We start from the raw sequence: 26,017 nt of genomic DNA, 5'->3' as shown, positions 1-26,017 counted from the left end.
AGTCGTCTAGGTAAGGGAACACATGTATCTGTTGTCTCCTGATGTGTGCTGCTACTACTGCTAGACATTTTGTGAACACTCTTGGTGAAGTTGTTATTCCGAATGGCAACACCTTGAATTGGTAATGTATTCCTTTGAATACGAACCGTAGGTACTTTCTGTGAGAAGGGTGTATTGGTATATGAAAGTACGCATCCTTTAGGTCTAATGTGGTCATGTAATCTTGCTGTTTGAGCAGTGGAATGATGTCTTGTAGTGTGACCATGTGAAAATGGTCCGATATGATGTAGGTATTTAGTGTCCTGAGATCTAATATTGGTCTCAATGTTTCGTCTCTTTTTGGGATTAGAAAGTACAGGGAGTAAACTCCTGTGTTTTTTTTGTTGTACTGGTACTAATTCTATTGCATCCTTTTGCAGTAGTGCTTGAACTTCTAGTCCTAAAAGTTCTAAATGATGTTGTGACATTTTGCGTGTTTTGGGGGGGATGTTTGGTGGGAAGTTGTGGAATTCTATGCAATAGCCATGTTGGATTATTGCTAATACCCAATTGTCTGTTGTAATCTGTTGCCAAGATTGGTAGAATTGGCTTAGTCTTCCCCCCACTGGTGTTGAGTGAAGGGGTTGCGTGACTTGAAAGTCACTGTTTAGGTGGAGGTGTTTTTGGAGTCTGGAATCTTCCCCTACTCCTTGGGAATTGACCCCCCCGATATCCCCTGAAACCACCCCTTTGGAAGGAACCCTGATATGGTGTGGTTCTTGATTGTTGGTTGGTGGTGTCTGTGGGTTGGCCACGAAACCCCCCTCTAAATGGAGTTTTTCTGAAAGAGCCTCTGCTCTGCGGGGAGTAGAGTGCGCCCATGGCTTTGGCCGTGTCTGTGTCCTTTTTAAGTTTTTCAATGGCTGTATCCACTTCCGAGCCAAACAGTTGTTTCTCGTTGAAGGGCATATTAAGGACAGCCTGCTGGATTTCAGGTTTGAAGCCTGAAGTGCGTAGCCAAGCGTGTCTCCTTATGGTGACAGCAGTGTTGACTGTTCTTGCTGCAGTATCGGCTGCGTCTAGTGAAGAGCGGATTTGATTGTTTGAGATCGTTTGTCCCTCTTCCACTATTTGCTGCGCCCTTTTTTGGTATTCCTGGGGAAGATGGTCTACGAGAAGTTGCATCTCGTCCCAGTGTGCGCGGTCATATCTGGCCAGCAGCGCTTGTGAATTTGCGATGCGCCACTGGTTGGCTGCCTGTGACGCCACTGTTTTCCTTGCCGCGTCAAATTTTCGGCTTTCTTTGTCCGGAGGTGGGGCGTCGCCAGATGTATGTGAATTTGCTCTTTTGCGAGCTGCCCCTACTACCACAGAGTCGGGTGGTAACTGCGAAGTAATAAACACTGGGTCTGTGGGTGGTGGTTTGTATTTCTTATCCACCCTTGGGGTGATGGCTCTTGATTTTACGGGCTCCTCAAAAATTTGTTTCGCGTGCCGTAACATCCCTGGTAGCATTGGGAGACATTGATATTGGCTATGTGTAGCCGAGAGGGTGTTAAATAAGAAATCATCCTCTATAGGATCGGAATGCAGTTGGACATTGTGGAAGTCTGCAGCCCTAGCCACCAGTTGCGAGTATGAGGTACTGTCCTCTGGCGGTGACGGCTTTGTGGGGTATGACTCGGGATCATTGTCCGGCACTGGGGTGTCATACAGGTCCCAGGCGTCTTGATCCTGATCGTCATGACTTATGGTAGTTTGCGCTGGTGAGTGCATTTGTGGCGGTGTTTGTGCCGGCGATGCCTGTGGAGGAGAGGGCTGAGGCGTGACTTTTTTAACCACTTTGGCTTGTGGTTGTGTGTCATCCTTTGGAAGTCCGATCCTTCTTTTCCTCATGATTGGGGGAAGGGTTGATATCTTCCCTGTATCTTGCTGGATGCACAGTCTCTTTTGTGTGTAGTCCGATTCTACACTTTGGAGCTCTTGTCCAAATTTGTGCATTTGGCCACTTAGGCCTTGTTCCTCTGAGTAGGATGAAGGTGTGGTATTTTTCGGCGCCGAGAGAGAATCTTTTTTCGGTTTCGGCACCGACAGAATTTTTGTTCCTTTCGGCATGGATTCTCGGTGCCGATGTTTTTCGGTGCTGGTATCTTGTTTTTGTCTCGGAGCCTCTTTCTCGGCTCCGAGGTTGCTCCATGGCGGTCCCTCGACCGGAGTCGGGTGTCTTCGCTATGGGCGTGCCCTTTTTCGGCCCCTTCGACGGGTCGCCTGATTTATGGGTCGAGCCATGGCCTGTTGGCAGTGGCGTCCCCTGGGCTTTCGGTTTGTCGATGTATTTACTTTTCGACGTCTTACTCACAGTTTGTTGCTGTTGTTCGACGTCGGAGTCTCCGGATTCTGATTCCGGAACCGAGAATGTTTCCTCTTCGTCGTCGAAACGTTGTTTTGTCGACGTGGACGCCATTTGGTGACGCCTGGCTCTTCGGTCCCGGAGTGTTTTTCTGGACCGGAAGGCTCGACAGGCTTCACAGGTATCCTCCTTGTGCTCGGGGGACAAGCACAAGTTACAGACCAAGTGCTGATCTGTATAAGGATACTTACTGTGACATTTTGGGCAGAAACGAAACGGGGTCCGTTCCATCGGCTTCGATGTCGCACGCGGTCGGGCCGACCAGGCCCCGATGGGGGATCTAAACTGCCCCAAAGTCTTCCGATGATCGGTGTCGATGTACCTAACTATCCCGATACCGAACGGAACAATACCGACGCTTTCTTCCGAGATTCTGACTAACTTTCCGAACCGAAACACGGAGCGAAAAGGAATACGTCCGAAAACGACAGCGGAAAAAAACAATCTAAGATGGAGTCGACGCCCATGCGCAATGGAGCCAAAGAGGGAGGAGTCCTTCGGTCCCGTGACCAAAAAGACTTCTTCGAAGAAAAACAACTTGTAATACTCCGAGCCCAACACCAGGCAGCGGACTGTGCCAAACATGTGTATCTGCAGCAACATATGCCATCGAACATTTAATTATTTTAAGAACCACAGGTTCCAATTTTACATGTAATATCTCATTTGAAAGGTATTGCAGGTAAGTACTCTAGGAACTTTGAATCATTACTTTAGCATGTATACTTTTTACATAAAACACAATAAGCTGTTTTAAAAGTGGACACTTAGTGCAATTTTCACAGTTCCTGGGGGAAGTAAGTTATTGTTAATTTTCACAGGTAAGTAAGTCACTTACAGGTTTTAGTTTTTGGTCCAAGGTAGCCCACCGTTGGGGGTTCAGAGCAACCCCAAAGTTATCACACCAGCAGCTCAGGGCCGGTCAGGTGCAAAGGTCAAAGAAGTGCCCAAAACACATAGGCTTCATTGGAGAGAAGGGGGTGCCCCGGTTCCAGTCTGCCAGCAGGTAAGTACCCGCGTCTTCGGAGGGCAGACCAGGGGGGTTTTGTAGGGCACCGGGGGGGGGGGGGGACACAAAGTAGCACAGAAAGTACACCCTCAGCAGCGCGGGGGCGGCCGGGTGTAGTGTGCAAACACGCGTCAGGTTTCCTTCAGGTTTCAATGGGAGACCAAGGGGTCTCTTCAGCGATGCAGGCAGGCAAGGGGGGGGATCCTCGGGGTAGCCACCACCTGGGCAAGGGAGAGGGCCTCCTGGGGGTCACTCCTGCACAGAAGTTCCGTTTCTTTAGGGGCTGCGGGTGCAGGGTCTTTTCCAGCCGTCGGAAAATGGAGTTCAGACAGTCGCGGTCAGGGGGAGCCTGGGGATTCCCTCTGCAGGCGTCGCTGTGGGGACTCAGGGGGGACAACTTTGGTTACTCACAGTCGTAGAGTCGCCGGAGGGTCCTCCCTGAGTTGGTTGTTCTCCACCAGTCGAGTCGGGGTCGCCGGGTGCAGTGTTGCAAGTATCACGCTTCTTGCGGGGAGTTGCAGGGGTCTTTAAATCTGCTCCTTGTAACAAAGTTGCAGTTCTTTTGGAGCAGTGCCGCTGTCCTCTGGAGTTTCTTGTCTTTTTCGAAGCAGGGCAGTCCTCAGAGGATTCAGAGGTCGCTGGTCCCTTGGAAAGCGTCGCTGGAGCAGGTTTCTTTGGAAGGCAGGAGACAGGCCGGTAAGTCTGGGGCCAAGGCAGTTGGTGTCTTCTGTTCTTCCTCTGCAGGGGTTTGTCAGCTCAGCAGTCCTTCTTGTAGTTGCAGGAATCTCTTTTTCTAGGTTCAGGGGAGCCCTTAAATACTAAATTTAAGGGCGTGTTTAGGTCTGGGGGGTTAGTAGCCAATGGCTACTAGCCCTGAGGGTGGGTACACCCTCTTTGTGCCTCCTCCCAAGGGGAGGGGGTCACATCCCTAATCCTATTGGGGGAATCCTCCATCTGCAAGATGGAGGATTTCTAAAAGTTGGAGTCACTTCAGCTCAGGACACCTTAGGGGCTGTCCCGACTGGCCAGTGACTCCTCCTTGTTGTTTTCTTTGTTTCCTCCAGCCTTGCCGCCAAAAGTGGGGGCCGTGGCCGGAGGGGGCGGGCAACTCCACTAAGCTGGAGTGTCCTGCAGTGCTGTGACAAAGGGGTGAGCCTTTGAAGCTCACCGCCAGGTGTTACAGCTCCTGCCTGGGGGAGGTGTTAGCATCTCCACCCAGTGCAGGCTTTGTTACTGGCCTCAGTGACAAAGGCACTCTCCCCATGGGGCCAGCAACATGTCTCTAGTGTGGCAGGCTGCTGGAACCAGTCAGCCTACACAGATAGTCGGTTAGGTTTCAGGGGGCACCTCTAAGGTGCCCTCTGTGGTGTATTTTACAATAAAATGTACACTGGCATCAGTGTGCATTTATTGTGCTGAGAAGTTTGATACCAAACTTCCCAGTTTTCAGTGTAGCCATTATGGTGCTGTGGAGTTCGTGTAAAACAGACTCCCAGACCATATACTCTTATGGCTACCCTGCACTTACAATGTCTAAGGTTTTGCTTAGACACTGTAGGGGTACAGTGCTCATGCGCTGGTGCCCTCACCTATGGTATAGTGCACCCTGCCTTAGGGCTGTAAGGCCTGCTAGAGGGGTGTCTTACCTACACTGCATAGGCAGTGAGAGGCTGGCATGGCACCCTGAGGGGAGTGCCATGTCGACTTACTCATTTTGTTCTCACTAGCACACACAAGCTGGTAAGCAGGGTGTCTGTGCTGAGTGAGGGGTCTCTAGGGTGGCATAAGACATGCTGAAGCCCTTAGAGACCTTCCCTGGCATCAGGGCCCTTGGTACCAGAGGTACCAGTTACAAGGGACTTATCTGGATGCCAGGGTGTGCCAATTGTGGAATCAAAAGTACAGGTTAGGGAAAGAACATTGGTGCTGGGGCCTGGTTAGCAGGCCTCAGCACACTTTCAATTCAAAACATAGCATCAGCAAAGGCAAAAAGTCAGGGGGTAACCATGCCAAGGAAGCATTTCCTTACAGACAAGTAAACAGCTGTTTAAACTATCACCACAGCTTTGAAGGTTACTATCTTCCAAACAGGTAACCAACGTATCTGCTCAAAAACAAAATTAAAAAAAAATACAAAAAGCAATATGAGATATTATGCTCTCTAGTGACATTAGCAAGCTGAGCTTTTGTGTTTTTGTGAATCTAAGTGATTTAGTATTTTTGAAGGCGCTGCTATGTACACAGCATTATCAGAATCTAAATGGGACTGGGCGAGTGTTCATTTTTGGAATATAAACTTTGTTAAGCACCCCCGACTTACACATAGGGATGTGCGTCACGTCGTGTTTCACTTGTCTGCACCAAGACACAGTCTGCAGTGGCAGTCTCAATGTGCTTGGTGAAGAGTCCCTTAGGGTGGCACAATTCATGGTTCAGCCCATAGGGACCTTCCTCTGTACCCCAGGACCTGTACTAGGGGTACCATTTACTAAAGGCTTACAAAGGGTGCTAAAGGAATAGCTAAAAGGATAGTTTTGGGGGAAGAACACTGGGGACCTGGCTGGCAGGGATCCAGTACACTTCAGTCAAAGTTACATCAAATACCAGGCAAAAAGTGTGTGCGTGTGTGTGTGTGTGTGTGTGCGCGTGCGTGTCCGTGTGTGCGTGCCCGTGTGCGTGCATGCCCGTGTGTGTAGTGGTGGGGGAGGGGTATCCCTACAGCATGCAAGGCAGCTTGTAAAAAAAAAAAAAAAAAATAAGAAACTGTCATACTTTGCATTACATCAAAGTTCTCCTCTACTGCCCCCATCAAAATCCACCAAGTGTTGCAAAGCAGATCTATATTTTCTCCATCTCATCAGCTATGTACACACTCACAGATCTGTCACTCCTGCCATCCCATCACCCTTACAGCGCTCTAGGTAGTCTTAACTGCTTTTCAGATTTCTGCGCAACATTTTACCTGTCCCACTGTCCAATACAAGGGCCGCAGGCATTGGCCAGTACTACACCTCCCACGTCGCGCAGAACCTGAGCCTACAAGAAAAGGATAAAAGGGAAACAGTGTAGCAAATAAAATAGCAAGTTTTCATGCATGGCCAGTTACCATAAACGTTCACTCCCCTTAAGACAGTTTCATACTGAAGTTAGTCCAAAAACACACCTAGTGCCATCTGTGCCTGCCAATCCATGGAGGACGGGGGTCACTTAAACATTGCAGGAAAGGCACACCAGAACTTTACCTCAGATAATGCAGTGAAGGGTCCACTGTGAACCCTGTTACTTTCTTATATCGCCACTGTCATCCACTGCTCCCTTTCTGAGTTACTACATTGAGATCACATTCCCTCTTCTATCTCGCTTCAACATCTGCTTCTCCGACCCACATTATCCTATCTCCAGTGACAGGTTTCCTTCCAGCCTGGCATCTGGGCTACTCTTTCCTACCAATCAACAGCTACTTATCTCATTACAAATACCTGCTTGTCATCTCTGCTCATCATATTTATCTTTTCCAATGGATTGAGGTCTACTGAACTCCTACCCACAAAAGGCATTTCAGTTGTCTTTCAGTCCTACTTTCAGCCTGCTCCTTTTCACTGCCCACTATTTTATCCTGCCTTCCATCTGAATGTGTGCTTCTTCTATGCAATATAAAATCAAGCCTGGGTACCTTCAACCCTTCTGTATATTTTATTTATTTTTATAAATTAAAGGTCATCCTCAAACATCCCGTTTTGCAAGGGAAATGCTTATCTGTACTGGCTGCCTTATCCACACCCTGCAGTCCTCCACCCCTGCAAATAAAAAAAAAAAACAACTCACATATCCATCTCGCTCAATGGTAGCTCGGATCTGCTCAGACCCTGGGGTGATGGTGAACTGGGACTTGCACTTAATCCCATGTGCCAAGGCTTGCTTTGCCACAGCAGCTGAACGTCCCATATCCTCGTAGCTGGAGTTGGTACAGCTGCCTATGAGACCTGTAGAAAGGGATGCAGACTGGTTTTAGTGGAGACAGTGCAGGGAGTGTCTAAACGTGTATTCAAGCACCTTAAACTCAGCTTGAACCAACTGGAAATACCCTGCATGTGCATTAGTGTCATAGAACCTATCCACTCTGCAAAAGGCAAGAAATAACAGCAGTCTGTAATGTACAAATATTCCACAAGTTCAAACGATGGTGCATTGTTAGTGTGAGATTCCAGAACATTAACTTTGTTCAGGTTTTCTACAGCAATAATTCAGCCACTGATGGTTAGTGCTGCAGTATCCTCATTTCGAGAAAATATAATTGACTTAAATGCCATCTGATCAAACTGTTCTTGGTAAAGAGAGCATATCAAAATGCCATCAATAAAGAGAAACTGAAGATGATGAAAGGTCTATATCAAGAGAAATTGCAATGTGGTCTATGGAAAATTTGGGATAAAAGAAACCAGCCTTAGTAATTCTGTCTAACAGAAATCTACACAAAGTTGAATGGAATAGTTTAGAAAAAGCATTATAGTGCCTTTGTTATGGGTTTGTTGCTCGCCAGGGTTCCATTAATGTACGTACCCTTTTATGTTGGTTAATTGTTTTGCCTATTTTTGGCTTCTTTTGGAAACATTTAGGTCTGCTTGAACAGAACTCTGTAGACTAGGAAAGACTGAAGTCCCCACCAATTATTACAGTCCCAGGAAATTCCACGTAGTCCTCTATCAAATCCTATTGTTTTAGGATCATCTAATGTAGAGTACTAAGATGAAATAACTTTCAAATAAAGCTGCTCTAACCTATGAAACAACTAGAACTACCAGAAAAGAGATAAAGCAAAACCTGAGACATTTTTTCGAGAAAGATTGTTGACTCAGACACTTTCAACCAACAGAAATATGAAAACGGAGAATACTCTGGAAAATTATTAGCTTAGCTGGACTGAGGTCTACATATCTCAAAATACAATAATTAAAATAAGGGTCCCAAACACCAGTTCACTATCAGAAATGGGCAACAAATAGGAAACAAAATATCGGAGTATTTGTGTAAAATCTACAGACGTTTTCAAGTCCTACAGACAAAATAGCTTGTTTTTCATGGCCAAAATTAATATCGGGTCACTCAGAACTTATGAAGCCTACAACTTACCATGTCCAACAAGTCAAGAATAATTAGTGAACATAGTCAAGAACCTCCGTAAATGCAAAGCAGCTGGAGAAGATGTATTTTTAATGGAACAGTATCAATATTTTATAGAGCAGATAAAAATACCCCCCTTACAATTCTTGACTAAAATATTGAAGGGTGAAAATGTACCTCCTTCAATGGTGAAATCGTATATGCTTTCCCAAGATATATAAGGATTTATTTGACATACGTCTTGACCAATTTTGCTGTAAGATGCAGATTATAAGATCTTTATGAAAATCATCTCAAGTAGCACAAAATTACGGAGGATCAAATAGGGTTCATACCGAGCTGCCAATTATTCATTAATACAGATTAGTGAACTGAAGTGATACTCTCTCTGTAGCTAAGACACCTGCAACAGTTTTTTCGGTCAAGCGCCTGCACTAACATGTTGTAGTCTATCTGTGGGCTTCTAAACACGTCCATCACTATCACTCTTTCATGAGCTTGCCTTTCAAAAATCCTTTATCATTGGTAAATGCCTTACGTTTTTCCCTTGTGGGGCAGTTTTGTTACTGCCTTGTCCATCTACCCATTTACATGGATAACTGAATGTCTGCCAATACGTTGGACTGTGAGCAAACTTTTTTCTTGTGTGTGTCTCCTTCGCCCTCATGATGGCCGTGGCACTTTGAATTGGCTTGCTTATGTCAACTGTTTATTTTTCAATTATGCGGCAAGAAAAGTCCAGTTAGGAATTCACAATGCTAATAGCTCTAACTCGGGCAAACGTGAGACCCATTGCAATGCAAATGCTTGTTCAAATGATGTAAAGACCTTCGACCTGGTTAGCTGGAAATACCCGTTTAAGGTGACTGAGTTGCCTAGCTCATCAAATCAATTACCAGTATCTATGAAGGGTACTCAACCACACTGGTTTTGACCTGTAGAGCCACAGAGCTAGTAAATATAAAAGGGGCAGCAGACACGTTAGTCTGCTTTCACCATCTGTATTTGAATATTTAATTGAACCCTTAATATCGCTGGTGATATCGGGAAGGGGAAAAAATACAAAAACCTCAAGAAGCAATGGCTAGAGCCCCGAAGTTTAAACTATGCAGACTACCTGGTTTTCTATTTGAAACCAGATACTTCATTTATAGAAAAAAATGTTTCAATAGATATGAGTCCCATAGGCCTTGCTGGCACTAAAGTTATCACCAGCAAAACTAAGCTGCACTAGTGTACAACTTTTGCCTCGATTTGTGGAACCAAACTACAGTAAAAAGCCAATTAAACATTTTTGGATTGAAATCTCCAAAAACTATGAAGATTCATATGAATTAAAGTACGATCCACTTAGGCAGAAGATAAAGTTGATGCTGGATAAATGGCAAAATCTTCCTATCTCAGAGACTCACTATAGTCCGATGCACATTTCACCTTTAATATTTTCTTTACCGCACTTTTGTGTTTTCTAGCCAATCAATTTTTGATAAAGTGGATTCTGAAATTAGCAAATGTATATAGAGAAAACATTGCCCTTAGTTAAATCAATGTGAGCTAAATCTACTATTGGAAGCAGTGAGTACCCCTTCAATTACTTCGTACAGATTTTGGGAACCAGTTTTTTTTTGGGGCAAAAAATAAAATGGGAATTTCCCCCGATCCACAAATCTCATATGGATCATATCCTAAATAAGTTAGCTATAGAACAATTGCAGTTTTAAAAGAAACTGCTCCTGCATTTAATGAAAATTCCAACTAACCTTGCAGCAATTCCCCTTATATGTTTTTGTTCTCGACCCTCCCAATCAAATTCGGAGATGGGAAAGGGCTGGCCTATGGAAAATAGCACTAGTTATGAGCAATTAAATCTCTTGGAAAGCTGCTAGTATTACATTAGCACCACAAAAGATTAAGAAAAAGCTCCTTTCACCCCAAATTAAAAGCTTGTTAAAGGAATACTGGTCACCACAAATGGATAGCACTAAAGCTACAGCCCATGGTTTATATGCTCCCACCTCTCCCCCCTAGAAAGCAATCACAATGGACAAAATGAATTGATTAACTTGAAAAAAAAATAGAAGTCCAGAGTTAATTTTTGCATCAATCCAAAATAAGTGTCGAGGAATCAGCTATCAATTTGAGTTGGAGAAAGTGGGAAGAAATATCTGTGCTTAAATGTAGGAAGCTGGCTCTAAATAGTATACCAAAAAGATTTATGCTGTGTAGAGTTCAGGTATCCCGGTAGTAGAGGACAGGGCTTTCTTCAAAAATCCCAAGTGCTCTATTTGTGGTAGGGTGGTCGAGCAGCTTTGGCTTAACAAAGGGGAGTGTTAGAAATTTGCTGCGTACACAGTAAATAAATGACACTCAATAAGAAGATCCACACCAATTTAGAAAAACATTGTTTATTTTCAACACCAAGAGCTTAACTATTGGGTAATTACATTTTATTCTGGCAGTTTTGAAGTATACAGCAAATACACTTGCACTGGCTTTAATGTGGTAATTGTTTTCTATGGGTGAGGAGAGCATATACTGCATACGGTTACTTGACGACTTACAGGAATATTGTTCTGGAGTTAGAGTAATTATGGGACAAGGTCCAAGGCAGCATCGACTGGTCACTTCAGGAGGCACTAGGGCGTCAGAGTGCAGAGGAGCTTTACAGCGTTGGGTGTCCCATTCACTTTAATGGGAAAAGTTCCTGGGGTAAAGAGGCTGCAGGTGGGGACTGGGTGGCCAGCCTGGCTGAACCCAAACGGGGGAGGGAGGGCGTGCGGGGGTGCTCAGGTCTCAAGGCTCTTGGGCACACAGGGCCACCGCTGGTTCACAGCAACTCAGGGGGTGGAGTGTGGGGGCAGGGTGCATGCATGTGCAGTGGTACTTTGTCCAGCGGGGTCACATTGTGAAGACTCCTCTTGAGTCTTTGTTTCTGCACAAAAGAAGCTGCAGGTGGCGATTGGGGGGGGGGGGGGGGGCCATCTGGCCAAACCCAAGGTGGGCTTTAGCTCTGGAAAGTCTAATGAAGTCGTTGGCACTGTTGCCTCACTGACTTGAGCAGCAAGGGGGTGGTGAGGGGGGGAGGGGGTTCAGGTGAAGTGGTGGCTTCTTGAAATGCTGCCCACCAAGGCTTTTAGAGGTAGAGCAGCTGCAGGGCGAGTTGACTTTTGCATGATTGTAGAGGCAAGCAGGCAGGATGGCAGGGTTAGGGCCAAGTCAGTTGCTGTGCCTCGCAGATTTTCAGTGTTCTCCTTAGGTCTGTGGGATCTGGAGCTCCTGGTGTCAAGGGGCTACCTAAATACTGAATTTAGGGGTGTTAAGGAGAGTGAAGGGTAGTGGCCAATGGGATACTTACCAGGTAAGACCACTTCCTGTGGTAAGCGGCCATATCCCTCTCCCAGAGTGCCTAATTCTACTACACAAGATGGTGGAATTTCTATTTTCATGTTCACTTCATGAAGCCCACCCTAGGGGTGTGATTAGCCTAGGAGTGTAACATGTCCTGAGACTATGATTTCCTGCCTGTCCTAGTGCCAAATGGGCCTCAGGGCAGGGAGTGGCATCTCCAAGGACACGGGAACCCAGGGTCACATATCAACGGCTGCATGGACTTTGAAGTTCCTGGCCTTGGTATGCTAAATCACTAGGCATCCTGCAGGAGGAGTTGAGAAGACCTTGCCCCGGAGCACGCATTGTTTATGGCCTCCGCGAGCATGGGCTCACCTGCAGGAAGTCCGAAACCAGTCAGCAAACAGACTAGAGGACTAGTAGGTTTCTGGGGGTACTTTTAAGGTGGCCTCTCTGGGTGCATGTATTAATAAATCCTTAAGTGGAATCAGTGCAGGTTTATTAACAAGGTGTTTGATCTCAAACACTATAGGTTTCAGTGAAGCCATTATGTAGCTGGGAAACTCGTTTTGACCACTGGCAAGTACATAGCTTAAGATGGCTTCTCTGTTCAATTGTAATGTCTAAGAAATAACAGACATCAGTGTCATAGCTGCCCATGCAGATATGTCCACAGGTGTAGCATAATGCACCCTGCCTTAGGGTTCCAAGGCCTGCTGTAGGGGGGGTGACCGACATATAGCCCATGCAGAGTCTTTCATAGCACACTGCAGTGTGCCATGTCATGTTTTCTAACATGGTTTGCGCCATATCACGCAGGCTGCAACGACAGTCCGTGTTTAATTGTGTGTTGGGGGGGGGGGGGGGGGGGGGGGGGGGGGGGGAGGGGGGGGTACATCACGGTGGTATAAGTCACACTTCAGCCCTAAGGGCATTCTTTAGTACTGATGCCCCAGGTACCAGGGGTACCGTTTACTAGGAACCTACAGGAGTGCTATAGTCCATGCCAGTTGGGTTACAATTAGACTTTACATGTTTTAGGGGAAGAGTGCCATCACTGAGGTCTGACTAGCAGCCCTCAGTGCACTGAGTCGAAAACCAGCATCTAAAATTTCAAAAGGCGGCAAAAAGTGGGGGACATCTTCGAAGGAGAAGATAAGTCACTTTCCTGTAACTGTAGTTCTCAAATACTGGAATCTTTCATAGATGCACAGGCTTGAGTCATTCCCTGTCGCCACGATGAGTTCCCGGTACCTTTACAAAGTAGTGTTAAAATAGACCTAAACCTAGAGGCCCTAGGTCCATCAGTTTAGTACTCTATTAGTCATTTGGAAAAAGGGACTAAGGCCTTGAGTCCAATCAGGTGACATCACACTCTAGAATACTCCTGAGAGAAACTCTGGTACCTCATTTTCACAGCACTAGTGCTTATCAATAATACATAACAGAAGTAAAGGTGAGCTTCTCTGAGGAGATGGGTGGGTTGCATGTGAATATGAAAGATTCCAATACTGGAGAACTACAGTTACAGGTAACTAATTTTCTTACTCCAGTATTAGAACTTTCATAGATTCAAATGCTTGAATCCGAGAATCAAGCAGTAGTGAGGCACACTTGTAGTGTCAGCTGTATGTGCTTCAAAAGAATATGACGAATATCTAAGTGTACATAAGACCACGCAAAACAGCTGCCTACAACTGTTATTAGAAATTTACAGTATACTGACATTTCCTTGTTGGCACATTTCAAGATAAACAATGTGCAGATCTAGCCGTAGGATGGTGGGAATAGTGGATGGTGGGAAATGGTAGATATAGGTTACCTTTGCTGGAATACATGTCTCAGGACTGCCCTTGAGGTGTGGAATCGAGACAGTAATTCGTGTGTAGGTGTGACAGCTCTTCCAGACAGCTTCTCTGCAGATGTCCTGGAGTGACACTCCCACGAACAGTGCAGGTGCTGTCGATACAGCTTTAGTAGAGTGAGCACAGATAGAAGACTGTAATGGTTTGCCCGCTGTCTGGTGGGAAAAACAAACTGCAGCCGATATCAATCTTGCAATGCTTTGTTTGGAAAGGGGCTGACCCTTTCTTGGAGTACTGTAAGCCACAAACTGGTTAGTTTTACAGAAAGTTTTGGTTCTATCAAGGTAGAACTTAATACATCTTTTCACATCCAAAGAATGAAGATCCCTTTCCGCTGGTGTTGAAGGGTTTGAAGACTGTCTTCAGGATTATCAGCTCATTAATATGGAAGCACGAAGGAACTTTAGGTAAGAATTGTGAGTTTGTACGTAGGATTTTTCTGTTTTCCATAATCTGTAAGAAGGGTTCCTAAATCGTCAGGGCTTGGATCTCACCGACTCATCTGGTTGACTTGAGAACCACTAGGAGGGTGACCTTCCATCACAAACTTCAAATAGGCTCTGTGAATTGACGCCACTATGGAGACAGAGGTCTGAATGGTAAACCCTAATGGAGGCATGAGCTAGGCCGTAACACACCAGATGTAACAGGTAGGGTAATATCTGTTCCAGTGTGGAGGATATGGGATGTATCTGTTGACACCACTGTAGGAGAATAGCTCAGTTTATGGGGTACACCTATGGTGTGGTACCCTATACGGAGTCCAGGCAACCTTCAGTGATAGTGTTTGGGCCTCCAGATAGCAAAAGTTCTCTAGGGGTAGCTGAGGCGGGCAGCTGAAGCATATGCAAGAGGAACATAAAGCACTTGCAATACCACAGTAGTCATTTCATAACTCACAAGACTAGTGTTGCAAAAATAAAGGATTCTTTATTACATCAATACCTACTAGACTAGAATTGGTATATCTCCCTTTGGAGATATCTACACAATATATACACCAAAGAACAAGCAGAAATAGCACACAATGTGCAGGGCCCTATGGGGAGGCAAACCATAAGGTAGGAAAGTACCCTCTATTTAGCATGTTACCCCCCACTTTTTGCCTGCTGTCACTGTGCTTTGTGTTCACTGGGATCCTGCTAACCAGAACCCCAGTGATTGCTCTCTCACTCTAAATTTGGTTGCTTAGGATTTAGCACACCACACAATTGGCATACTGGTGCCCCTATATAAGTCCCTAGCATATGGTAATTAGATACCCAGGACATTGGGAGATCATTGGTTCCCGATGGGCTGCAGCATGTATTGTGCCACTCATAGGAGTCCATGCTAAATGTGTCTGCATGCCTGCCATTGCAGCCTGCATGAAAAGGTGAATGCACACTTTCAGTACAGGTCACTGCACCAGGTCACTACAAGTCACCCCTATGGTAGGCCCTCCTAGCCCAGGGTGCAGGTACCCGTGTGTGAGGGCACCCCTGCCTGAGCAGAGGTGCCCCTACGAACTCCAGATCCATTACACTGGACTTCATAAGTGTGGGGAAACCATTTTACCCATGTAACTGACACAGGTCACTTACCTGTGTCCAGCTACATAATGTGAACTCTGAATCTGGTCCTGTTTGGTATCAAATATGTCGGGATCATACCCCAATACTGTTGCCAGTATTGGTTGTATCATTCCATGCACTCTGGGGGCTCCTTAGAGCCCCCCCCCCCCCCCCCCAGCACTGCTACTTGGCTTCTGGGGTTTTCCGGGCATCCTGTGCTGCTGCCACCCTTCAGACAGGCTCCTGCCCTCCAGCTGCTCAACCAGCTCAGGAAGAAGGAAGAACAAAGGATTTTCTGTGGGAGGGGGTGATAACACCCTCTCCCTTGGAAATAGACATTACATGGCTTGGGAAGGGTATCCTCCCCAAACCACCAGTATGCTTTGAAGGGCACACTTACACCTGGTAGCGGCTGCTGGCTACCGTGAATCTTAGGAACTGTCTGTGGGAGGGGTGGACTGGGATATGAAAATGTGTCCTGCAAATCTAGGGAGGATATGTAATCTCCATGGTTTAAGCAGAGGAAGATACACTGCAGAGTTATCATGCGGAACAATTGTTTCTTCAGATAGATGTTGAAGTTCCTGAGGTAAAGGATAGGCCTCATTTCCTTCCATCTTTAGCGAATGAGGAAAAATCGGGCGTAGAATTCTTTTCCCCATTGAGAATGTGAAACTATCGCTCCTTTCAGAAGCATCTTGCTGACTTCTATTCTGAGTTGATGGAGATACCTTGGATTGGATTTGCGAGGAGGGTTCTGAGGTGGCATCGTGACAAACTCTAGTGTGTCCAAATTGGACCAGATCCAAGACCCATTGGTCTGATATGTTTTGCCACTGCTGGAGGAATGAAGAAATCCTGCCTCCTAGTTTGAAGTCTGAAGGGATGGTGGTAGGTGGAGCCTTGGGGAGATCATTGTCGCGAGCCGAGTTCTTTCACTGACAAGCCGGTCACACCCTAGGAGCAGGTCTGCTGTACACTGCATTTGGAGATTGACTTTGAGCAAATTGCTGACCAAATTGTTAGAAGGTGGATTTGTACGAGGGGAATCTAATGTTGATAACTTCCCATATAAGAAGGCATCCCACATCCTCCGGTACTCCGAAAGGAAGGCTTCCCAAATTGTAATGTTCCCAGTGATTTGGGTGTCTCCGTATCAGTTTTAATTGCCTGGAAAGCTTCATCAACATGTTTGCCAAACAAGGCCTGTCCATCAAAGGGAAGATCTAAGATCTTATTCTGCACGTCAAGTGAAAGGACATGACCCTTAACTAGCCTTGTCTCCTAAGCACAACGCCACCAGTGAGCTGGCGAAATGCAGTGGTGGCAATATCCATTGCGCAGTCTATAATCTCTGCCTATGTTCGTTCGCCTCCTTTCAAGATTTTCCTTCCAGCTTTGCTTCCTGTGGTAACTGATCAATATATGGGGCGATATCAGCCCACAAATGTCTGTCATATCTACCCTGTATCACAAAATGATTAGTCACCCTCACCATTAGACTTGATATTGATGAAAATGGTTTGCCAATATTATCTAAACATCTCCCCTCCTTGTCCGGAGGTGCCGAAATTTGAGTGGAGGGGTTTTTGGATCGCCTTTGGCCCGCTTGAGCAATAACCGAGTCTCAGTGAGGATGACCAGTTAGGCAGGCTGGAGCATCTTCCAGAGCTTTGCATTTCTTACAAGGTGCGGAAGCACTTCTGTGACTGTAGCCTGATTCCGTAAAACATTTAAACATTCCACCCATATGTGACTGACCACAGGCATTGGAACGGCCTCCTGAAGTCAGATAAACAATCCATCTGCTTAGATGGTATTGGGATCGCAAATCTTTTGGCAGCTTTGAAGCAAGTTATGAAAGCCTCCCATGTCCTAAGGAGGCGAGTCCATCTTCATGGTCAAGGGGGATGGAGTGGGGAGGACAGTCATCCCATTCTGTATGATCATCCTGGAGTTCACCTTCCTCATCTGAGGTGTCTGTGTGAAGTAAAGCTGTAGTTGGTGTAAGGATCGTTATAAGAGGCAACGGTGTAGGCCTCTAGAGTGCGGTGGCTTTTTGAGGAGCAAGGGATGTAGCAGGAGTAGATGGCAGAGGCGAAACTTCTCCAGTAGGTCCAAATCTTTTTCTGTAATCTGCCACAATGTGTTTTAAGTCAGAAATCTGGGAGCTTGGCATATACAGCATCTCCTCTTGGTATGGGGGTGCTCTCTGGAAGTAAAATATTGCTGGTAGTATTCCTCATATTAATGTTCATCGTTTTGACATTTGTCATGTAACTGGGAGGGGCTATGTGCTGTACCATTGGGTCCCTCTTCATCCCAGTCATCTTCCCTCTCTAGCAAATGAGTTGGTATGAAGGGAACAGATTTACTTGGGGAAGTGTGTTCAGGGGTTAATTTTGTCACTTCTGTTTTTTCAGCCTTTTTTCACTCTTCAACACTGATGACAAGGCTGTCAATGAGGTGGTAAAACGATCGTCGGCAGGATGGTGCAAGAGGCACCCGTCATTGGTGGAGTCAGATGGCAGGGGTATTGTCCTAGACGGGGAAGAGCAGATATTGATCATGGACGACTTGGTGGCTGACACTGTTGATGATGTAGTTAGAAACAAGGCTGACGTCGATTGTGAGGAAATGGTCTTTGATGTTGATGGGGTCGTATACGTCCTGGTGGACGACGTCAACACTCATTGACAGTGGGGTGCTCGCCAGCATTCGCATTGACAGTGGGGAAGTTATATGCTCTGTCATCGACGCTGAAGTTCTCGTTGACAGGGAGGTTATCGTCAACGGCTTGTCAACGGGTGGAGCTAAAGAAGGCTTTTTTAAGGTATGGGAGGCCTTAAAAGGCAGTATAAGCAGCTCGGAAGAGGATTTCTTTTAGACCCTTCTGAAGGTGTGATTTTCTTTTTTCTCTTTTTAAGATGAATGAGACAAGGATCTGTGAGATTTGGAAGGGCTGCAGCCTTTATAAGACTCTGAGGTTGTCTTTTTGGAGGCTTTCTTCGGCTGTTCTTAGGAGGATCTAGCATGGGGGTGGATCTCTCGTGGGATATCCTAGAAGGTGAAGAGTCCTCACTATCAGTCTAAACCTGGTTCCTTCCTGGATTTCAGGTTTTGCAGCCAAATAGCCTTCCTTCACTGTCCTTTAACATTTGGAAGAAAAGGTACAACATAGCTTGCAGTCCTTTGCAGAGTGGTCTGGGTAGAGGCTATAAATACAATTCTGGTGTGTGTCCTTTGAATATATCCTCATTTTGCCACAAATCTTGGAGGGTCTGAAGACTTGTTCTCTGTCAGACATGGTGTTTATCTTACAGTAAGGTAAAGCTGTAAATACTGAAGGTAAAACCTTAAATGAGAAAAGTATTCTAAAATGCTGAAACCGAGTGAAGCTAATCAGTGGAGACTTCCTAGCATGACGTGTGGTAGAAAATCTGAGGGACTCGAGCTTCGCTCAGGAGTGTTGTAGAGTGGACTTTCAGCTTTAGTCCTTTTTTCAAAAGGACTCTGAATACTAAACTGATGGCCTAGCGCCTTTAGGTATATTTTAACACTACTTTGTAAAGGTCCTGGAAAGCATTTGAATCTATGAAAGTTCGAATACTGGAGTTAGTCCAGTTTCCTACATTAAGGCACTGTGGGGGCCCAACTTCAAACATATGCAGATTATTAATCAGTGGCTAGTATATCACTCCTGATTGATTCCACAAACAGAATATTATTAGCAATGTTTCTCCTAGATGCAACAAAGCTGGGACACGAACACATGATCTCAAGTTGACCCAAGATACTGAATTTTGGGCAAAGGTTATACAGTTATTTAACTATTCTATTGGAATTAGTGCATCCCCAGACATTAAGTCTGTGCTTTTAGATAGCTCTACACATCTCTACTTCAGTAGGAATCAAAGACATTGGGGTCAGATTGCTCATAGCTCTTTTGATTGCTCATTCCATAATATAATTATACTCTGACCTTACTATTATAATTCAGTTTGGACAACACGGCGAAGGATCCCATCCCCTTGCATCCAATCGGGGTGTTAGACAGGGCTGCACTTTGTCACCTTTTTTATTTCTGTTGTACATAAATGGCCTGTATGGAAAATGTCACTTACCCAGTGTACATCTGTTCGTGGCATTAGTCGCTGCAGATTCACATGCTGTGCATAGTCCGCCGTCTGGTGTTGGGCTCGGATTGTTACAAGTTGTTTTTCTTCGAAGAAGTCTTTTCGAGTCACGAGACAGAGGGACTCCTCCCACTTCGGTTCCATTGCGCATGGGCGTCGACTCCATCTTAGATTGTTTTCCCCGCAGAGGGTGAGGTAGGAGTTGTGTATGCTAGTAATAGTGCCCATGCAATGGAATGAATATGTATGTACCAAATGAAGGTTAAAGTAATATATTTACAAATGTACAAATGTTGAAGATATACTTCCAAACGGCTACAGGCTCCCGGGGAGGCGGGTGGGCGCATGTGAATCTGCAGCGACTAATGCCACGAACAGATGTACACTGGGTAAGTGACATTTTCCGTTCGGTGGCATGTGTAGCTGCAGATACACATGCTGTGCATAGACTAGTAAGCAGTTATCTCCCCAAAAGCGGTGGTTCAGCCTGTAGGAGTGGAAGTAGTTTGAAATAAAGTTCTTAGTACGGCTTGCCCTACTGTGGCTTGTTGTGCAGATAACACATCTACACAGTAGTGTTTAGTAAATGTATGAGGCGTAGACCATGTTGCTGCCTTACATATTTCGTTCATTGGAATATTTCCTAGAAAGGCCATAGTAGCACCTTTCTTTCTGGTTGAGTGTGCCTTTGGTATAATAGGCAGCTCTCTCTTTGCTTTAAGATAGCAGGTTTGGATGCACCTAACTATCCATCTGGCAATACCTTGTTTTGAAATTGGATTTCCTGTATGAGGTTTTTGAAAGGCAATAAATAGTTGTTTTGTCTTTCTAATTACTTTTGTTCTGTCAATGTAGTACATTAGTGCTCTTTTGATGTCTAATGTATGTAGTGCTCTTTCAGCTATTGAATCTGGCTGTGGGAAGAACACTGGTAATTCTACTGTTTGATTTAAGTGGAACGGTGAGATAACCTTTGGTAAGAATTTTGGATTTGTTCTTATAACTACTTTATTCTTGTGTATTTGAATAAATGGTTCTTGTATGGTAAACGCCTGTATTTCACTTACTCTTCTTAGAGATGTGATGGCAATGAGAAATGCAACTTTCCACTTTAAGTATTGCATTTCACAAGAATGCATGGGTTCGAAAGGTGGACCCATGAGCCTTGTTAAGACAATGTTGAGGTTCCATGAAGGAACAGGTGGTGTCCTTGGTGGTATAATTCTCTTTAGGCCTTCCATAAACGCTTTAATGACAGGTATTCTAAACAGGGAAGTTGAATGAGTAATCTGCAGGTAAGCAGATATTGCGGCGAGATGTATCTTTATGGAAGAGAAAGCTAGATTGGATTTTTGCAAATGTAGTAAATATCCTACTACATCTTTTGGAGACGCATGCAATGGATGAATTTGATTATTATGGCAGTAACAAACAAATCTTTTCCATTTACTTGTATAGCAGTGTCTAGTGGAAGGTTTTCTAGCTTGTTTTATGACCTCCATACATTCTTGTGTGAGGTCTAAGTGTCCAAATTCTAGGATTTCAGGAGCCAAATTGCTAGATTCAGCGATGCTGGGTTTGGATGCCTGATCTGTTTGTGTTGTGTTAACAGATCTGGTCTGTTGGGTAGTTTGACATGAGGTACTACTGACAGGTCTAGTAGTGTCGTATACCAAGGTTGTCTTGCCCATGTTGGTGCTATTAGTATGAGGTTGAGTTTGTTTTGACTCAATCTGTTTACTAGATATGGAAGGAGAGGGAGAGGGGGAAAAGCGTACGCAAATATCCCTGACCAATTCATCCATAGAGCATTGCCTTGGGAGTACCTGTGTGGGTACCTGGATGCGAAGTTTTGGCATTTTGCATTTTCTTTTGTTGCAAATAGATCTATTTGAGGTGGTCCCCAAATTTGAAAGTAAGTGTTCAGTATTTGGGGGTGAATTTCCCATTCGTGGATTTGTTGGTGATCCCGAGAGAGATTGTCTGCTAGTTGGTTCTGGATCCCTGGAATAAATTGTGCTATTAGGCGAATATGGTTGTGAATTGCCCAATGCCATTTTTTTTGTGTTAGGAGACACAACTGTGTGAGTGTGTCCACCCGTTTGTTTAAATAATACATTGTCGTCATGTTGTCTGTTTTGACAAGAATGTATTTGTGGGTTATCATGGGTTGGAATGTTTTCAACGCTAGAAATACTGCTAACAGTTCTAAGTGATTTATGTGAAACTTTCTTTGATGTATGTCCCATTGTCCTTGGATGCTGTGTTGACTGAGGTGTGCTCCCCACCCTGTCATGGAAGCATCCGTTGTTATAACGTATGTTGGCACTGGGTCTTGGAAAGGCCGCCCTTTGTTTAAATTTGTACTGTTCCACCATAGAAGCGAGATGTATGTTTGGCGGTCTATCAACACCAGATCTAGAAGTTGACCCTGTGCCTGTGACCATTGTGATGCTAGGCACTGTTGTAAGGGCCGCATGTGCAACCTTGCGTATGGGACAATGGCTATGCATGAAGACATCATGCCTAGGAGTTTTAATACTATTTTTGCTTATATCTTTTGTGTTGGATACATGGCCTGTATTAACTTGTGAAATGTTTGAACCCTTTGTGGACTTGGAGTGGCTATCCCTTTTGTTGTGTTGATTGTCGCTCCTAAGTATTGCTGTGTTTGACACGGCAAAAGGTGTGACTTTGCATAGTTGATGGAGAAACCCAGTTTGTGAAGGATTTGTATAACATAATTTGTGTGATGTGAACACTTTGTTAGCGTGTTGGTCTTGATTAACCAATCGTCTAAGTAAGGGAACACGTGTATTTGCTGCCTTCTGATATGTGCAGCTACTACTGCTAGGCATTTTGTAAAGACTCTTGGCGCAGTTGTTATTCCGAATGGCAACACTTTGAATTGGTAATGTATTCCCTTGAATACGAACCTTAGGTATTTCCTGTGCGAAGGATGTATCGGTATATGGAAATACGCATCTTTTAGATCTAATGTTGTCATGTAGTCTTGCTGTTTGAGCAGTGGGATTACGTCTTGAAATGTGACCATGTGAAAGTGGTCTGATTTGATGTAGGTGTTTAGTGTTCTGAGATCTAGTATTGGTCTTAGAGTTTTGTCTTTTTTTGGTATTAGAAAGTACAGTGAGTAAACTCCTGTGTTCTTTTGTTGACGTGGTACTAGTTCTATTGCGTCCTTTTGCAGTAATGCCTGAACTTCTAGTCCTAGAAGGTCTATATGCTGTTTTGACATATTGTGTGTTTTCGGTGGGACGTTTGGAGGGAGTTGGAGAAATTCTATGCAATAACCATGTTGGATAATTGCTAAGACCCAAGTGTCTGTTGTTATTTCCTCCCAAGATTTGTAGAACTGGCTTAGTCTTCCCCCCCACTGGTGTTGTGTGACTTGTGAGTCACTGTTTATTTTGAGGGGTTTTGGGACCTTGAAATTTTCCCCGGTTTCTTGGGAATTGGCCCCCTCTGTATTGTCCCCGAAAACCTCCCCTTTGATATTGTCCCTGGTAGGTAGGTGGTCTTGTTTGTGAGGTGCTGGTTTCTGTGGGTTGACCTCGAAACCCTCCCCTAAAAGTTGTTTTACGAAATGTGCCAAATGTGCCTCTGCCCTGCGGGGAGTAGAGTGCGCCCATGGCTTTGGCTGTATCAGTGTCCTTTTTTAATTTTTCAATTGCAGTGTCGACCTCCGGCCCAAACAATTGCTGTTCATTAAACGGCATATTGAGCACAGCCTGTTGTATTTCGGGTTTGAACCCAGATATGCGCAGCCATGCGTGCCTCCTTATCGTGACTGCAGTATTTATTGTCATTGCAGCTGTATCCGCTGCATCCATGGAAGACCGTATCTGATTGTTCGAAATACTTTGTCCCTCTTCCACCACCTGTTGCGCTCGTTTTTGGAACTCTTTGGGGAGGTGTTCGATGAGATGTTGCATCTCATCCCAATGAGCCCTGTCGTATCTCGCCAGGAGTGCTTGCGAGTTGGCGATGCGCCACTGATTTACTGCTTGTGCTGCAACCCTTTTTCCCGCTGCATCAAATTTGCGGCTCTCCTTGTCCGGAGGTGGTGCGTCGCCTGATGTATGCGAGTTGGCTCTCTTACGAGCTGCCCCCACAACTACTGAGTCTGGTGTCAGTTGTGATGTAATAAAAACAGGGTCTGTGGGCGGAGCCTCGTATTTTTTCTCCACCCTTGGAGTTATGGCTCTGCTTTTAACTGGCTCCTGAAATATCTGTTTCGAGTGCCTTAGCATTCCTGGAAGCATGGGAAGGCTTTGATAATGGCTATGGGTGGAGGACAGGGTGTTAAAGAGGAAGTCATCCTCAATAGGCTCCGAATGTAGCGAGACATTATGGAATTCGGCTGCCCTAGCTACCACCTGTGCATATGATGTACTGTCCTCAGGTGGTGACGGTTTAGTTGGGTACGACTCCGGGCTATTGTCCGATACTGGAGCGTCGTAGAGGTCCCATGCATCCGGATCATCCTGGCTCATTGTGGTATGAGCTGGTGAGTGTGTTAATGGTGGAGTTTGTGCCGGTGATGCATGAGTTGAGGGTGGTGGAGTTACCTTCTTTACCACCTTTGCTTGTGGTTGCTTGTCTCCTTGCTGGAAGTCAAGTTTCCTTTTGATTGGGGGAAGAGTGCTAATCTTCCCTGTATCCTTTTGAATAAAGATCCGCTTTTGCGTGTGATCTGGCTCAATTGTTTGTAATTCCTCCTCAAATCTGTGTTTTTTTTTAGTTGAGAGGACAGTCCCTGTTCCTCTGAGTAGGAACCAGTTTTCGGTTGCCGGGTGTTTCGGCACCGAAACCGTGTCTGGATTTTTTCGGCTCCGACAAGATCTTTTTTCTTTTCGGCGTCGTGCCCTCTCGGTGCCGACCAACTTCGGTGCCAAATTTTTTCTGCGTCACTCTCTCGGTCCCGAGATTGCTGTGTGCCTGTATCTCGACCGGAGTCGGATGACTTCGACAGCAGCTCACCCTTTTTCATTGCCGATGGACGGTCACCTACTTTCCGGGTTAAGCCATGGCCTGTTGGCGGTGGCGTCCCCTGGGCTTTGTCAGTTTTTTCGTGTGATTTTTGTTTCGACGTCTTACTCACGGTTGGTTGTTCTTCGACGTCGAATTCTTCGGAATCCGACTCGTGGATGGAGAAAGTTTCTTCTTCCTCCTCCTCCTCGAACCGTTGTCCTGTCGGCGTGGACGCCATCTGCAACCTCCTGGCTCTTCTGTCTCTGAGCGTTTTTCTCGACCGAAATGCGCGACAGGCTTCGCACGTATCCTCCTTGTGCTCGGGGGACAGGCACAAGTTACAGACCAAGTGTTGATCCGTATAAGGATATTTATTATGGCATTTAGGACAGAATCGGAACGGGGTCCGTTCCATCAGTCTCGATGTTGCACGCGGTCGGGCCGACCAGGCCCCGACGGATGATCGAAATTACCCTGAAGGGCTACCGGAGCTCTTCAAGATTGGGTGTCGATTTGTTCTAACTAACCCGATACCGAACGAAACAATACCGACTAATTTTTCCGAGATTCTGACTAACTTTCCGACCCGAAACACGGAGCGAAAAGGAACACGTCCGAACCCGACGGTGGAAAGAAAACAATCTAAGATGGAGTCGACGCCCATGCGCAATGGAACCGAAGTGGGAGGAGTCCCTCGGTCTCGTGACTCGAAAAGACTTCTTCGAAGAAAAACAACTTGTAACACTCCGAGCCCAACACCAGACGGCGGACTATGCACAGCATGTGTATCTGCAGCTACACGTGCCACCAAACAGTTATTTAATCCAAAATGGTAAGGATTTCCCAAGGATGAGTTTTAGACAATTGCCGATTTTATTATATGCCGATGACACCGTTTTAATTGCCTGCACGGCCAATGGTCTACAGACTCTTTTGGATCTTTTAACGCACACACACAAGAGCTTGATTTGAAAGTCAATTTTAAAAAGTCACGTCATGATTTGCGGCCCTAAAAACACACGCACCAAATGTTTTATAATTGGGGGGGGGGGGGGGGGGAACGCCTTAACAAAGGTAAAATACTTTTGTTATCTAGGTCTATACCTAAGTTCCACTCTGTCATGGAAATTTAATTTGAATTTTAAGCTCCAACAATTGGAAAGAAATGTTGAAGCAATCTTCCGCTTTGCCCGTAGATTAGGGCATAGACCGGTTCACCAGATCATCACGCTCTATGAATCCAAATGTGTTTCGGCGGCGATTTACGGGGGTGGCCACTGGGGATATCCCAGTTCAAGCATATTACAACTGGCAGAGAATAAATTTCTCCATCGGCTACTTATGGTACCTAAGAACGTAGCGAATATTATATGCCATGAGGAGCTGGGAATTCGTTACATTACAGATTTGATAGATATTGCCCCCCTTCTGTTATGGATAAAGTATGGTCAAATCCGACGGCTACTTTAATACATGATTGTGTAAAAGACTATTCCGCTAGCAAACTAACAAAATTCCATGGCTAAATTTTGTTCACAATGGTTTTCGAAACCTGGATTTGGAGTTTATGTATTTCAAGCCAGAGCTCTTGCCCGCCAATGCGA

At 45.4% G+C, this 26,017-nt stretch overlaps 1 protein-coding gene across 1 annotated transcript in view; it reads right to left on the bottom strand.

The window, feature by feature from the left end:
* The window catches only part of ACO2 (aconitase 2), a 347,285-nt gene that overhangs the window by 147,020 nt on the left and 174,248 nt on the right, over positions 1-26,017 (bottom strand). Inside the window, exons 10-11 of the mRNA XM_069231254.1 lie at positions 7,224-7,381; positions 6,361-6,434 (exon numbers count right to left, since the gene is read on the bottom strand). Of these exons, the coding sequence (XP_069087355.1) occupies positions 6,361-6,434; positions 7,224-7,381 (232 nt within the window). The remainder of the gene's footprint in view (positions 1-6,360; positions 6,435-7,223; positions 7,382-26,017) is intronic.

Source organism: Pleurodeles waltl, chromosome 4_2 (genome assembly GCF_031143425.1).
Source record: "Pleurodeles waltl isolate 20211129_DDA chromosome 4_2, aPleWal1.hap1.20221129, whole genome shotgun sequence".
NCBI lineage: Eukaryota > Metazoa > Chordata > Amphibia > Caudata > Salamandridae > Pleurodeles > Pleurodeles waltl.
Note: the sequence above shows the minus strand (reverse complement) of the source record. Positions and strands in the feature narration are given on the sequence as shown.